At 41.7% G+C, this 13,837-nt stretch overlaps 2 protein-coding genes across 4 annotated transcripts in view; one reads left to right on the plus strand and one right to left on the minus strand.

Moving 5' to 3' along the window:
* Positions 1 to 8,554: 8,554 nt before the first annotated feature.
* On the minus strand, positions 8,555 to 12,141 carry RPA3 (replication protein A3). Its single transcript, XM_069587516.1, has 4 exons — positions 11,788 to 12,141; positions 10,597 to 10,671; positions 9,713 to 9,821; positions 8,555 to 9,128 (listed from the first exon to the last, which is right to left on the minus strand). Exons 1-4 carry the CDS (start codon positions 11,884 to 11,886, stop codon positions 9,046 to 9,048), a joined length of 366 nt encoding a protein of 121 aa, XP_069443617.1. The 5' UTR covers positions 11,887 to 12,141; the 3' UTR covers positions 8,555 to 9,045.
* The window catches only part of UMAD1 (UBAP1-MVB12-associated (UMA) domain containing 1), a 280,794-nt gene continuing 278,989 nt past the window's right edge, over positions 12,033 to 13,837 (plus strand). For 2 of the 3 annotated variants that reach the window (XM_069587513.1, XM_069587514.1), the window contains exon 1: positions 12,053 to 12,286. The gene's annotated coding sequence lies outside the window, so the exon portion shown is untranslated. Of the gene's footprint in view, positions 12,287 to 13,837 lie in introns of all 3 variants that reach the window. The other variant, XM_069587511.1, reaches the window with a different exon arrangement.

Raw genomic sequence — 13,837 nt, forward strand, 5'->3', positions numbered from 1 at the left:
TGTTCTTTACTCACCCACCTACAGAAATAATCTGGTTTAAAAATAATTTTCCATATGTGAAAGTACGGTGTACGTGTGTGCTGTTGCTTCAGTCATGTCTGACTTTTTGCAACCTGACCCCTTTGGCTATAACCCACCAGGCTCCTCTGTCCATAGGAATCTCCAGGCAAGAACACTGGAGTGGGATGCGATGCCCTCCTCCAGGAGATCTTCCAGGCTCAGGGATCGAACCCATGTTGCTTACGTCTCCTGCATTGGCAGGTGGGTTCTTCAGTCCAAATCTTAACCATGAGGAAATACTAGAATATAAGACCTGCTTCTGACACTTGGTAATAGGTAAAGAAGAAACAATGGCATGCTAATAACAAATTTAATCCTTTCCCCCAAGATGAATATATTACACCATAAATTTTTCATAGCCTACACCTCTGGTCTTAATTAGCCATCTCAAAACCCTATACTGCAGGTCAACTGAGGTCATAAATAACATAAGAGGCTTAACTTAAACCAACATCACAATTAGAAAATAAAACATATGCTTTATTAAATATTCTAGATTTAGCATCGTTTTATGAATGAGAACCTGTGGTACTGGGATTCTTAATTTTCTTTCTTTCATGGAATTGATCAGAATCAAATTCCATGTGAATTAATTGAGAGGAAACCAAATTGGAGTTTCACTAAATAGAAACCACAGAATTCGATTGTTCTTAATCATAAGTAGATTTCTTTAAAACCTTAGGCCAGTTAAATATTAAATAGTTCTGAGTTGAGACATCTTTGGAAATTATGCTAAACTGCCTTGTATTGAAATTTCAGAAGGCAAGGACTTTGTATCTCTAGCAATTAGCCCAAGACTAAAATAATTATTGAGTGGCATAATGCTTATTAAGTTTAATTGTTGAGTGACTTAATGCTTATTAAGTTAATACCTTAAAAGACAACCTCAAAATTCTTTAAAGTCAGTATAATAGTTTATCACTGAAAGTGCTTAACTCATCCAGTGAAGAGAAGTTGTCAGAATTGTTTTGGGTTTTTTTTGCTTTTATTTTATTTTATTTTATTTTTAGTTTTTTATTTTTTTAATTTTAAAATCTTTAATTCTTACATGTGTTCCCAAACATGAACCCCTCTCCCACCTCCCTCCCCATAACATCTCTCTGGGTCATCCCCATGCACCAGCCCCAAGCATGCTGTATCCTGCGTCAGACATAGACTGGCGATTCAATTCTTACATGATAGTATACATGTTAGAATGCCATTCTCCCAAATCATCCCACCCTCTCCCTCTCCCTCTGAGTCCAAAAGTCCATTATACACAGCTGTGTCTTTTTTCCTGTCTTGCATACAGGGTCGTCATTGCCATCTTTCTAAATTCCATATATATGTGTTAGTATACTGTATTGGTGTTTTTCTTTCTGGCTTACTTCACTCTGTATAATCGGCTCCAGTTTCATCCATCTCATCAGAACTGATTCAAATGAATTCTTTTTAACGGCTGAGTAATACTCCATTGTGTATATGTACCACAGCTTTCTTATCCATTCATCTGCTGATGGACATCTAGGTTGTTTCCATGTCCTGGCTATTATAAACAGTGCTGCGATGAACATTGGGGTACATGTGTCTCAATTCTGGTTTCCTCGGTGTGTATGCCCAGCAGTGGGATTGCTGGGTCATAAGGTAGTTCTATTTGCAATTTTTTAAGGAATCTCCACACTGTTCTCCAAAGTGGCTGTACTAGTTTGCATTCCCACCAACAGTGTAGGAGGGTTCCCTTTTCTCCACACCCTCTCCAGCATTTATTGCTTGCAGATTTTTGGATCGCAGCCATTCTGACTGGTGTGAAGTGGCACCTCATTGTGGTTTTGATTTGCATTTCTCTGATAATGAGTGATGTTGAGCATCTTTTCATGTGTTTGTTAGCCATCCATATGTCTTCTTTGGAGAAATGTCTATTTAGTTCTTTGGCCCATTTTTTGATTGGGTCGTTTATTTTTCTGGAATTGAGCTGCATAAGTTGCTTGTATATTTTTGAGATTAGTTGTTTGTCAGTTGCTTCATTTGCTATTATTTTCTCCCATTCAGAAGGCTGTCTTTTCACCTTGCTTATATTTTCCTTTGTTGTGCAGAAGCTTTTAATTTTAATTAGATCCCATTTGTTTATTTTTGCTTTTATTTCCAGAATTCTGGGAGGTGGATCATAGAGGATCCTGCTGTGATTTATGTCGGAGAGTGTTTTGCCTATGTTCTCCTCTAGGAGTTTTATAGTTTCTGGTCTTACATTTAGATCTTTAATCCATTTTGAGTTTATTTTTGTGTGCGGTGTTATAATTTTGTCTTTGTCGGATGAAAATAAAAAAATCAGCTGAAAAACATCTGTAAGATTATGACTGATGACAACCTTTTTATAGCTCATTTTTCCTCATGGTAGATTCTGGGTGATATTCCTTTTAGAGAAAAGTTTGATTGTCATGATGAATTTAAGGTTATCAAAATTCTGTGGCCTATTTCTTACTCTTCCTGGCTTCTCAGGAACACTTGGAGCTAAGTTTAAAGTCTAATTTTATTTCCTGTTGAGTGTTTTTATAGTTGTTACCTCCTTTTTTTGATATGTTTTCCCTTTTTATTTTTGTAGCCTTGTCCTTTTTTGAAATGTGTGATATATGTTAGTAATATCAGTCTTTTATCCTCAGTCCTCATCTTCAGTTCTTTGAGGTTTCAGCATCATTGACTTCTCTTTGAAACTCTCTTTCCCTGCAGTCCATGATATTCCTTCAGGGAATAAATATTTTGCGAGTGCTTACTAGGTGTCAGGCACTATTGGGGTCCTTCTCCTGACTCACAGTGCTGTTCCATAAGTGCACGTTCCCTCCAGGTTTTGTCACGGGTTCTGTAATTTTCTTCCTCAGGGTGCTGTCCCTGATTTAGGAACACATTCCCCTGCTTGAAACTGTTGGGGCCAGATGTGCTTCAGGATTCAGAGCTTTTTTATTTTAGAAAAGTCAAAGAGGGTATATTTACTATATGTTATGAAACATCCTTCCCAGAGCGGCAGTACTCTCTAATCAAACATGGTAATATTTCTGCGGTGAAGCATAGGAATATTTCCAGGAAGTGGGATAAAGACTATGAAGTAGCCTCATTACCGTTCTTACCAGGTTTTGTTGCCAAATGCATTTAGGCCCCAATTTAGGAAAAGGGGGTTTCAAACTGTTAGAGATTTTGAAATTGCAGATAAGGGGTTGGTTGCTGCTGCTAAGTCGCTTTAGTCGTGTCGGACTCTGTGAGACCCCATAGACAGCAGCCCACCAGGCTCCTCCATCCCTGGGATTCTCCAGGCAAGAACACTGGAGTGGGTTGCCACTTCCTTCTCCAATGCAGGAAAGTGAAAAGTGAAAGTGAAGTCGCTCAGTCATGTCCGACTCATAGCGACCCCATGGACTGCAGCCTACCAGGCTTCTCTGCCCATGGGGTTTTCCAGGCAAGAGTACTGGGATGGGTTGCCATTTCCTTCTCCAAGGGATTGGTAGATCTCTTAAACTCTAAATATTAGGGAGGTTGCAACTCAAATCTCTGTCTGGTCCTACTTTTCCAAATATCTTGTGGACATCTTCACACAAGGGCCTATTAAATACTTAAATTTGTATTGAAGTGAAAATATTGCCTCCTCACCTTTTGATCTCATCCTTGGTTCTTACCTTGTTTAAGCCCTAGCATCATCACTCACTGAGTCCTGTGGAATCCATTCTAATACATCCTCAACTCTTGGCCTGCTGTCCCTTGTCACTTCACTGAATTATGGGTCAGGCCTTCATTACCTCTCTTCTCAACTTTGTGGCTTCTCAAACCAGGGTTCATGGACTAATTTATTTATATACTAGATAGCATCACCAACTCAATGGACATGAATTTGAGCAAAGTCCAGGTAATAGTGGAGGACAGAGGATCCTGGTGTCCTGTAGTCCATGTGGTCGCAAGAGTCAGACACGACTTAGTGACTGAATAACAACAAATGTTAGTCATTGGGAAATACGGAGAAGACAGGTTTTTAAACTACCAGTTCTTCATCTGTGAGTGCCTCTTGGTGGGGAAGGCTAGTAGAATGTGTGTGTTAGTTGCTTAGTTGTATCTGACTCTGTGACTAGTAAAGGACTGACTTAATAAATTAAGAAACACTTGGCACGTGGATATTTTTCATCCATTAAAAAAGGATGAGATAGCTCAATATCTCAATTTCTAAGACTTATTAAAAAAAATGCATGTTGTAGGGCAGTAGACAGCTTATGCAGAGGAAGTTCTGGAAAGCAGCATACCAATCTACAGTAGCATCTTTGGGGAGACAGTGGGAAATTTACTTTCTGATTTTTATAGTGTTAAAAATATAATAAAACTACATATATATGTAACTTTTTAATCAAAAAAATAGATTATGAGCAAGTGAAGTGTGATGAGAGGAATACAACATGATGTAACTAACTCTGCTTGCTCATGTTTGGGAAAGCTTAGAGAATGTTTTCCTTTGGGCATAGGAACAGACATTCCAATCAGAGCCAAGAGCAAACTCGACAACATCTGGATCTTAAAGGGTCTAGTGTGTTCTGGCAACAGCAGAGCAGTGCTGGGGGTTTGCTTCAGGGGAGAGTAGGATTTGAGTCTGAGGTGAGATGTGGGAAGGTCTGGACTACTAATTAGAGCTGTGGACTTGACTAGTTACTGGGGAGCCTCTGGAGGTTGTTGATTTTGTATTGAGTGCATTTTTTATTTTGGAGTAATTTTAAATGTATAGACAAGTTACAAAGAAAGAATTCCTCCCCTCACCCTGGGTGTCTCCTTTTATGTTACCTTATAGTTAATCCTGGTACATTCGCCAAAACTAAGAAACCAATACTGGCCCATCACTTTAGCTCCAGGTTTTATTCAGATTTCACCTGTTTGCCTGTCAACATCCTTCCTGTGTTCCAGGAGTCAGTCTGTGATCCCACATCGCACTTAGTTGTCATGCCTCCTTCGTGCTCTGTGATATTCCTTCCTCCTTACTTTGACAGTTTTGAGGGGAACCGATCCGTTTGTAGAATGTCCTTCAATTTGAGTATGTTTGATAGTCACTCATGGTCAGACTGGCATAACCCATTTTGGAAAAAACAGCACAAAGGTGAAGTGCCTTTGTTTTCCCATTATTCGTGGGCACATGATTATCCACATGTCTCACTGGTGATGTCAACCTTGTTCACTTCATTAAGGTCACATTGGCCAGGTTTCTCCTCTGTTAAGCTTCCCGGGACGTTTTCCCGTTTTCACACTTGTCTGGTTGTTGAACTTTGTAGTATGTCGATTACAATTAATGTCTAATGCAACTCTGTTGGCTGGGGGATAGGAAGAGGCTGGAAGCAGCAAGGCCAGTCATGCATTTAGGGCTGCTGGAGCAGCTCAAAGTGAGAAATGACAGCGATCTGAGCTTGCAGTGGCAGTGACAGGGGGAAGGAGGGGAGGCGGCCAAGCTTCTGTGGCCAACAGAGTGGCTCACGGTGCCTTTGAAAGAGGACAAGTCAAGATCACTTCACACCCACTAGGAGAACTCTGAACAAAAAGTTAGATAGTAAGTGTTGAGGATGTGGAGAAATTGCAATCCTCAAACACTGCTGCTGGGAATGTAAAATGGTATAGCCACTTTGGAATAGTCTGGCAGGTCCTCAGAAAGTTAAACATGCTTATCATTTGATACAGCAGTTCCTCTCTTAAGTATATAAAGAGAAATAAAAACACTTACATGCAGAGTACATCATGAGAAACGCTGGGCTGGAAGAAGCACAAGCTGGAATCAAGATTGTCGGGAGAAATATCAATCACCTCAGATATGCAGATGACACCACCCTTATAGCAGAAAGTGAAGAGGAACTAAAAAGCCTCTTGATGAAAGTGAAAGAGAGTGAAAAAGTTGGCTTAAAGCTCAACATTCAGAAAACTCAGATCATGGTATCTGGACCCATCACTTCATGGCAAATAGATGGGGAAACAGTGGAAACAATGTCAGACTTTATTTTTTGGGCTCCAAAATCACTGCAGATGGTGACTGCAGCCATGAAATTAAAAGACGCTTACTCCTTGGAAGGAAAGTTATGACCAACCTAGATAGCATATAGCATACTGAAAAGCAGAGACATTACTTTGCCGACTAAGGTCCGTCTAGTCAAGGCTATGGTTTTTCCAGTGGTCATGTATGGATGTGAGAGTTGGACTGTGAAGAAAGCTGAGCACCGAAGAATTGATGCATTTGAACTGTGGTGTTGGAGAAGACTCTTGAGAGTCCCTTGGACTGCAAGGAGATCCAACCAGTCCATTCTAAAGGAGATCAGCCCTGGGTGTTCTTTGGAAGGAATGATGCTAAAACTGAAACTCCAGTACTTTGGCCACCTTGTGTGAAGCATTGACTCATTGGAAAAGACTCTGATGCTGGGAGGGATTGGGGGCAGGAGAAAGGGACGACAGAGGATGAGATGGCTGGATGGCATCACTGACTCAATGGACGTGAGTTTGAGTGAACTCCGGGAGTTGGTGATGGACAGGGAGGCCTGGTGTGCTGCAATTCATGGGGTTGCAAAGAGTTGGACACGACTGAGTGACTGAACTGAACTGACACAGAAATTAATGTTCATAGTTCATGAATGAAGTTATTAATGTTCCTACATGAATATTCATAGTTCGTTATAGCTAAATGGTGGAAAACATCCAAATGTAGAGCAGCTGATGAATGGATGAAAAAAAAGTGGTATATCCATAGAGTAGAGTATTTTTTGTCCATAAAAAGGGATGAAGCACTGACAGCACAGATGAACCTTGAAAACATTATGGTAAATAAGTCAGTGACAAAAGGCCATATATGATTCCATTTAGATGAAATATCCCAGACAGGTAAATCTACAGAGACAGAAAAGTCGACTAGTTTCTTCTTAAGGGCAAGGTGGTGGTGTAGGGATTGGGCCATGACAGGTAAGTTATGATGAAAATGTTCTAAAATTGACTGTAGTTATGGATGTACAACTCTTTCAGTGTACTAAAAGTCACTGAACTGTACATTTGAAATAGGTGAATCATATTTAAAAATTATTACTAAATGTCAGGCAACACATGGCAGGGGAGCTGCATCTGTTCAAACTACACTCTTTCAAGCCAAAGTTCATAGGTAACACTGGGGCTAGAGAAATGGCACCATAAATCATTAGTATAAAGGGCTCACTTGTCAGAAGTACCCTAGTCATTTAGTCCAGTTTACTAAACGTAGTTGTTCAGGGGTTTCAAACAGGACACCTTTAACATTTAGTGTTTTCCGAGGTTAACACAATTGCAGGCTGACCCCTTCTCTGGCACTGAAGACAACACTGTGTTCCTGGGATTGGCTGATGTCCCTCCTACACCTGAATTTCAGTTACAGTTGTCTTTATGTATGTATGTGTGTGTTCACTTGTGTCTGATTCTTTGCAACCCCATGGACTGTAGCCTGCCAGGCTCCGTCCATGGGATTTTCCTGGTAAGAATGCTGGAGTGCATTGATATTTCCTGCTCTAACGATGTCAAAGGATCTTCCTGACCCAGGGATCGAACCTGCCTCTCCTGCATTGGCAGGCAGATTCTTTACCACTGGCGCCACCTGGGAAGACCAAAATTGTCTTTCCTTACTGTAATAAAATGTTTTACCATGAGTAGCTCCGTTGCTTAAGTAATTTGTAGAATATCTGGGGATGAAATTGAAGATGTTACCAATTTAAATATTCTTGGCATGATCTGCAACCTGAATAGATTCAGAATTTATTTCCTCACTGAAGAAAATGGGTCAAGCCATAAATCTTGTGGCCGTACAGGTCACCAATTACTGTTACTGTAGTACACTTGCAACATGTCACCCAGGTTGGTGGTATGAAGTGCAAGAATAGAGAAATTTCACATTTGGACAGTTGTTATTAATAAAATCCTGAGAAAGAGATGCTATGATGGTTACTTTTTATGAGTCAGTTATGACTGGGCTAAAGGATACCCAGATAGCTGGTAAAACATTATTTCTGAGTATATCTGTGAGGGTGCTTCTGGAACAGATTGGCATCTAAATCAGTAGATTGAGTTAAGATGGCCCTTGCCAAAGTAGGTGGGCATCATTCAATCCGTTTATAGAGTTAAAATACACCAAAAAGGCAGAGGTAGGGCACATTTGCTCTCAAGCTGGAATGTTTATTTTCAACTGCCCTCTCACACTGGAGCTCCTGGTTTTGGGGCCTTTAGACTCTTGGACTTACAGCAGCGTCTTCCCTGTTCTTCGGTCTTCGAATGTGGGCTGCATGTGACTCAGGCTCTTAGACTCGCACTGTACACCACCGACTTTCTTGGTTCTCCAGTTTTGCAGATCTTGGTTCTCTAGACTGCAGATCGGGTGACTTCTCCACCTCCATAACCATGTAAACCAACTTGTGTAACAATTCATTTACATATACATATACACATATATCCTGTTGGTTCTGATTCTGTAGAATGCCCTAATACAAGTATTCAAAAATTACAGATGTTGGATTCTGTTTGCTTTTAATATCATCGTTTTTTCAGTGTCCAGGAAGTGATGAACGTGGTGTAGTTCATGGGCTGGCAGTACATTCTTAACACGGTTGGCCCAGGGTTCCACTGGGAAATCTTAAGTCCTGACCTGACAGCTATTAAATTCCAAGTTTGTGCTTGAACAGGTGACTGAAAGAAGAAGAACGATATGACCAACAGCACATAAGCTTTTATTAATAATGCAGAAAACTGAGTTCAACCAAATTTTTTTGTGTGTGCATTTAATCTGACCATATGCCAGAGAAATTATTCTTCATGAGAATTTAGGTGAGAACTGTCACTAAGCCAGTTCTGTCAAAAATGGCACACTGGAATATCTAATAAAGTTAGGTAAGTGAAATTAAGAGAACAAATTAAATATTAAAAATCACAGGAATTGTTCCTTCAAATATCAGGGGCCTCCTTTAATAGTCTTTGTAGCTCACGGGCAATCATCAAAATAGTTCAACCATACTGCACAACTCCCAAAGGAAAAAACTGAGGGAACTCATGGGTAATCTTCACAGCCTCATTGTAAAGTCCAAGATCTGAAAGAAATAGGTTAGCAAACATTTAGTCTACAGCGGAAAGTTGTAACATCAATTATTATTTAAGTTCTACCTGTTTCTCTTTTCTCTCCCTTTTAGAGGAGAGAACTTATTTTCACAATCCATTTGGTAAAACTGTGATATGGGTCATATTTATTTAAGTACAGTTCCAAAAAATAAAAGTCATGCAGTAGAACTGCCATGATTTCCAAAACTCATGGAGTATAACTTCCATTTTGACTTCCATCGTACAGGCACCATTCTTGCCTGGTTGTGATTTAGGCTTTGTGCATTATTTGATGCCTTTCTATATTAAAATCAAATAAAAAAACTATTAACAGTATTTTTGTTTTGTTTACTTTAAAAAAATTCTCTTTCCACAAATATTCATCTTCATTGTGCTTCTTACATACAGAAGTATTATTTATAAGTAGGCTAAAATGTCCTAGCATTTTCCTTTGGGATCAGAAAATAATACAGAAATTCAAACTGTAGCAGGACTGAAACTCAAGACCAAGACATAGCAAGTTAAAAATAAAGTTGTTTTCCTCCTAATTACATGAATTATAGAATGTTTTATTTACCAAAAGGATGATTATCTTCTTTAAACTGGACATAAGATGCACACATAATGGTTGCCTTGGCCGTTACTCTTCCAACTACTTCCACGATTCCAGAGATTTCTTCATCAAGCTAACACAAAGAACAAAATGCCAACTTGGTGTTATCACATTTTCAGCTGATAAATTAACTTGGAAAATTGTTCTAGATTTTACTAATCTTTCATTTCATGTAGCAAAATAATTTTAAGATTTATCAATGCAAAAATGGAATTGTAACTTGTTAAAAATGTTCGAGTACTTATCACTGTCAGCATGTCACCAGTCCAGTCACCTTTAGTGGCTTCAGGTCTAAAGCTACAGTTAAATGTTTAAGTTGAAGACAAAAATCAAAGATACTGAGACCGTCCAGTATTTCCACAAGATGTAATTTTTTAAAAGGAAAGGAACTTTCTATTATGTATATCTGTACAGTGAGTTCTGTATGCATTAACCAAACAACACACACATCTGTCTTCATAAAAGACAAAGAAAGTGTACCACAAACATAAACCATAAAAGCAAGTGACAACTGAAAATAAATGTAAACAAAAATAGAGAATTGAATTTAAAAAATGTGAAACTACTGAGGAAAGGAAAAGTGATTTAAAAATAATTTTTTTCTTAAGTGATTTTCTGGTCTTTCATAAGGAATGAGAGTTGTCAGCATTCATTTAAAAATGACAGAGCCCCCAAAATCATTGGTTAGAAAAGTAAAAGCAAATGTAAAAGCAGGACACAAATTTTATTTGAGAGAAGTTTGATGAACTGGTCCTTTATATGTCCACTCCAAGAATAAGAAACAGCAATAAACCAAATAAGATGGAAGAATTAATTATAATATAAACAGAATTAATACTTAAACATACAGGCTCCATCAACTCAATAGTTCCATTTTTTCCTTCACCATCTGAAAGAATAAACATTTTCCCAGTGGGATGAATCTGAAAAAGAAACACGTAATTTTTTTTAAAGTCCATATAAACCTCTTTAAAAGACTAGAAGTCTGACAAAAGATGAGCAGATTGACCCACAGTCAGTGCACACAAAGCAATTCTTTTGAGCAGTTTAACTAGTTCACATTGTCTGGTGTTACTATACCTGATCAAAGGATGCCTAAATTCGAACTTTAGATAAACACCAATTACCTTTTTAGTGCAAAGGTGTCCCATTATTTTTATTTGCTAAATCTGGCAACCCAGATTTAGATCTAAGAACAAATTAAGATCTAAGAACAAATTAGAAATAAGAACAAATTAAGGAGGGTTCATATTATCTAAAAGTGAGACCTACTGGCATCCATGATTTAAACAGTGTATATCCCACAGAGGGTATGTTTTAAAAAATGAGACGTGAGGGAAGTAAAGAGAAACTGGTTATCAGAACATCTGGGCTCTACTCCCGCGAGACAGCTGCAAAGAGTGCAGTCAGATCTGGTTTGAATGCCAGCTTTGCTACTTGCCATAGCCTTAAGCACTTTTTAACCAGATGCCACTCCTACCCAATTTCCGTAACTGTGACGTCCAAATACACCTATTGCAAGAAGATAATGTGACTGAAATAAACTAGTAAAAAACTTTCATAAAAAAGTTTTCTCGGTTTCCTGATCCTGAGCCTTTGGGCCTGTTTCTCACCAGTAGGATGAGGGGCTGCGCTCTTAACACTTGGGTAAGGTAACAAACTGGCACTGGATCAGTAAAATACAATCAAGCAATGTTTCACAGAAAAGCGACTTCAACGATACAATGAGGTTTGAGAAAAGAGGGAACAGCAGAAAAGTAAACAAGAAAACTGGACTAGCTGTCAAGGCCGGCTAACAGAAAACAGATGGAATTTTGTTTATAATTTCAAGTAAAAAACGAGGGCGGGACACTAGAACGGAGCGCGTTCGAAAACTTCGCGATTCCGCGCGCTAAGAGCCAAAAAGTGTGCAAAAAGTTCCGTTGCGAGAAAATAAAGCAATTCGGGGCGCAGTGATGCTTTCTCTCTTCCACCCTCCGCCAGCCCGATGGCCAAGGGGCCCCTCCACCCAAAAAGCCCAGGGCGGTGAGCGCGCGCACCTTCTCCAGCCTCCCTACGAAGCAGACCGGCTGGTCGATGAACTGAGCTAGCATGCTGGCGTTGACTCGCGCCTTGGGCAACTCCATCACGTCCACCATGATTGCAACTCAAGACAGGCAGCCGGCGGGAAACCAGCCGACCACTGAGACTGTGCTCCCAGCTGACGTCTACGGGGCGGATTCCCCCAGATCCAATCGGCGGAGACCAGCGTTCTCGCTCCGCCAATCAAACGTGCCGATATCTCGACAGCACTCGAGCAGTCTGGGACAGCGAGGAAGGCAAGGATGCGTCCGGAAGTGGGGACAGGCTGCTTAGTGACGCGCGGCGTCCCGGAAGTTACCCGGGTCCTCGGCGAGGCGCGCTTAGGGGCGGGGCTTGAATGGGGCGGGGCTGAGGCTCCCTCCTTCTGAGACTTCGGTCCTTGCTGCCGCTGAACCCCGGAAGCAAGGTGGCGGGCTCCGGTGCTGGTACGACGGGGGACTGCGGCGCGAGCATAAGGTATCTCTTCTCGCGGGAGTCGCCGCATCCTCACGGTTGCCATTTCTCCACGGACATGTATGCGGGAGAGGCGGGAATCGGTTTCGGCCCTGCGCCACTAGCTGTCTGTGCTTCCCCAGTTCTCCTGCAAGGGAAACTCGGGGTTCATGCTGAAATATAGGGAGCCGGTTTCATTTTGACCCTCTCTCTCCTAGAGCTAGGAAGTGGGGTCCCCAGTGATTTTCATCGCCTTCGGGAAGCTCCTGCAGCTCGGTGGCCGAGGGTCGTTGATTTTCTGCCCTAGCTGCGTCACTTTCCAACGTCAGTTTCACCACCTGTGAGAGGAGGGGCCGCGACCCTTTCTGGTCCCGACATTCTGGCTACACTGGAGGTGCGGGTTTTGTCACCTCACCTCCGTGTCAGGAGCGAATTGAAGCGTTTGGGAGTGGGTGAGGGAACGATCACTGGACTGAGAGAGGAGATGGATTCAAATGACTCTTAGATCCTTAGCAGGTGCGCTTCTTCCCGAGACACGATTTCCCTCTCCGCAGAATGAGGTTGCTGCTGCTGCTGCTAAGTCGCTTCAGTCGTGTCCGACTCTGTGCAACCCCGTAGACGGCAGCCAACCAGGCTCCCCGATCCCTGGGATCCTCCAGGCAAGAACACTGGAGTGGGTTGCCATTTCCCTCTCCAATGCATGAAAGTGAAAAGTGAAACTGAAGTCGCTCAGTCGTGTCCGACTCCTAGCGACCCCATGGACTGCAGCCCATCAGGCTCCTCTGTCCATGGGATTTGCCAGGCAGGAGCACTGGAGTGGGTTGCTATTGCCTTCTCCGCAGAATGAGGTTCCGTTCAGTCGCTCAGTGGTGTCCGACTCTTTGCGACCCCATGAATTGCAGCTCGCCAGGCCTCCCTGTCCATCACCAACTCCTGGAGTTCACTCATACTCATGTCCATCGAGTCAGTGATGCCATCCAGCCGTCTCATCCTCTGTCGTCCCCTTCTCCTGCCCCAATCCCTCCCAGCATCAGAGTCTTTTCCAGTGAGTCAACTCTTCACATGAGGTAGCCAGAGTACTGGAGTTTCAGCTTTAGCAACAGTCCTTCCAGAGAACATCTAGGAATGAGGTTGCTCCTGCTGCTGCTAAGTCGCTTCAGTCGTGTCCGACTCTGTGCGACCCCATAGACGGCAGCCCACCAGGCTCCCCCGTTCCTGGGATTCTCCAGGCAAGAACACTGGAGTGGGTTGCCATTTCCTTCTTCAATGCAGGAAAGTGAAAAGTGAAAGTGAAGTCAGGTAACTTTAATTGCAAGGTCCCAGCTGATTTAAGTTTTGTCTATATGATTCAGGGACCCTTCTCATTTCCCAGTAATTTTCCCTATTGCTTTTCACACCTCAGGATTCTGGAGGGGAGATCACATGTGAAAGACAACCTGTTTCCAGGAGATGTCGGGGGCAGTGACGGGGCGGGATAATTCTTGAATCTGTTGTTGGGTTATGTCGCTGTTGATTTTCGGGCCTTTATCCTACGGGATTTGGTACCTGCCTTGCCAGGGATATTCCAGAATGAGT

Source organism: Ovis canadensis, chromosome 4, assembly GCF_042477335.2.
Source record: "Ovis canadensis isolate MfBH-ARS-UI-01 breed Bighorn chromosome 4, ARS-UI_OviCan_v2, whole genome shotgun sequence".
NCBI classification, from domain to species: domain Eukaryota; kingdom Metazoa; phylum Chordata; class Mammalia; order Artiodactyla; family Bovidae; genus Ovis; species Ovis canadensis.